Genomic DNA, 1,944 nt, shown 5'->3' with positions numbered 1-1,944 from the left:
CAGTGTGGCTTCGCCGATGAATCCTTAGCCCAGAGGAATATTTGAATATCTTCTCACATTGATCGCAACTATAAGGCTTTTCACCAGTGTGGCTTCGCCGATGAATCCTTAGCCCAGAGGAATATTTGAATATCTTCTCACATTGATCGCAACTATAAGGCTTTTCACCAGTGTGGCTTCGCTGATGAATCTTTAGGCCAGAGGAATGTTTGAATCTCTTCTCACACTGATCACAACTATAAGGCTTTTCACCAGTGTGACTTCGCTGATGAATCTTTAGGCCAGAGGAATGTTTGAATCTCTTCTCACACTGATCACAACTATAAGGCTTTTCACCAGTGTGACTTCGCTGATGACTCTTTAGCTCAGAGGAATCTTTGAATCTCTTCTCACAATGACTGCAACTGTAAGGCTTTTCACCAGTGTGGCTTCGCTGATGAATCTTTAGGCCAGATGAATCTTTGAATCTCTTCTCACAATGACTGCAGCTGTAAGGCTTTTCACCAGTGTGTCTTTGGAGATGAATATTAAAATAATTAATTAAACCCTTCCCACTCTGGTCACAGAGATAGGGCTTTTCTCCAGTGTGAATGAGTTGATGAATTTTCAGATTCCCATTCCGGCTGAAATCTTTCAGACATTTGTCACAACAATGTTTCTTCTGCAGGCTCTGGGTGAGCTGAACCTGCTGTCCATTGCTGGGATCATCCGCAGCTTCACCTGGGGTCGTGCAGATTTGGTTCTACGAATAAAAGTAGGGTAATTATAACAGAGTGTAATTATGACGTACAAAAAACACCCTGAAAGTCAACAGTTTAAATTTATGTCAGGCATAAAAAATCAGAACACATCTCCCAGTTTGACTTATTCAAGTGCAAAACTATATTTGTCTTTCTGTCAGATGGGCCAGGAATTTGAAACCTCTGTCCCACAAGTGGCTCTATGGATATTTCACAACGGCTCTTAATCATTTTGTTAAAAATGCTGAACAACCAACTGGTGGTTTATAATCAGAAAAGAACATCAACAGAAAATTGCTTTGAAGTCCCACAACAGAATGGCAAGAAAAATACCAGTTGTCATAATGTTGGGTTTTTTGTGTGGGTTTTTCTGTGTTTTCCGTTTAGTTTGGGTTTATTTCTAGGTTTCAAGTGTCTTATTTTGGGTACTGCCGGTTTTCCTTTGTCCACTAATTAGTAATATGATCCACCTGTTTGCTAAGCTATTTAGGGTTGACACGCCGCAGGTTTGGCGCAGCAGTCTTGTCTGAGTTTCGTCTAAGCGCTGTGTGAGTCTAGTCTTAGTTGCATCCGAATTGATGCTGAGTTTAGTACGTCTATTGTACCTGGTGAGTCTGATCTGTAAAATCTTTGATTGTAATGAAGATTAAAAGTATAATGATGAGACGGAGAAAGCCTCTTGGTTCCTATCAACACAAAACACCACCATTCCAGTCACCAGTAATATATTTTTATCTGTTTTTCTTGTCATTGAGTCCAAAACTATCCTATATTTTCACTTAATTCTCCACAAATATTTACATCCCATGACTGAAAATGTATCCATTCTCTTTTAGTAAGATATATGTACCGTATTTTCCGTACTATAAGGCGCACCGTCAATGAATGGCCAATTTTAAAACTTTTTTCATATATAAGGCGCATAGAATAGATGCTACAGTGGAGGCTGGAGTTACGTTATGCATCCACTAGATGGAGCTGCACTAAAGGATGAATGTCTAAAGCCACTTTGTTGACATAAAGAATGTCAACAAAACAGTCCAATTCTGGTCGACGAGAAGCGTGGCCGGACGATGGTCATCCTTCTCCGTTCATGCACAGCATGTTCGTGGAGAACGTGGTGCTAAATGACCTGCAGACGACCTGATTATAGACTGTCGGTAGGTAGATAGGTCAGTCAAACTTTATTAACAAACCAGTGTTC

General features: G+C 40.3%; 1 protein-coding gene across 1 annotated transcript in view; it reads right to left on the bottom strand.

Annotated features, from left to right (window-relative positions):
- LOC107835281 (gastrula zinc finger protein XlCGF71.1-like) overlaps positions 1-742 on the bottom strand; it is a gene marked incomplete at its 5' end in the record, with an annotated part of 1,607 nt that extends 865 nt beyond the window's left edge. Inside the window, one exon of the mRNA XM_016667622.1 lies at positions 15-742. Coding sequence (XP_016523108.1) covers positions 15-742 — 728 coding nt within the window. The remainder of the gene's footprint in view (positions 1-14) is intronic.
- Between the last annotated feature and the right edge of the window lie 1,202 nt (positions 743-1,944).

This window comes from Poecilia formosa, unplaced genomic scaffold (genome assembly GCF_000485575.1).
Source record: "Poecilia formosa unplaced genomic scaffold, Poecilia_formosa-5.1.2 Scaffold1416, whole genome shotgun sequence".
Classification (NCBI taxonomy): Eukaryota; Metazoa; Chordata; class Actinopteri; order Cyprinodontiformes; family Poeciliidae; genus Poecilia; species Poecilia formosa.
The sequence above is the reverse complement of the archived record's forward strand: the minus strand, read 5'-3'. Positions and strand labels throughout refer to the sequence as shown.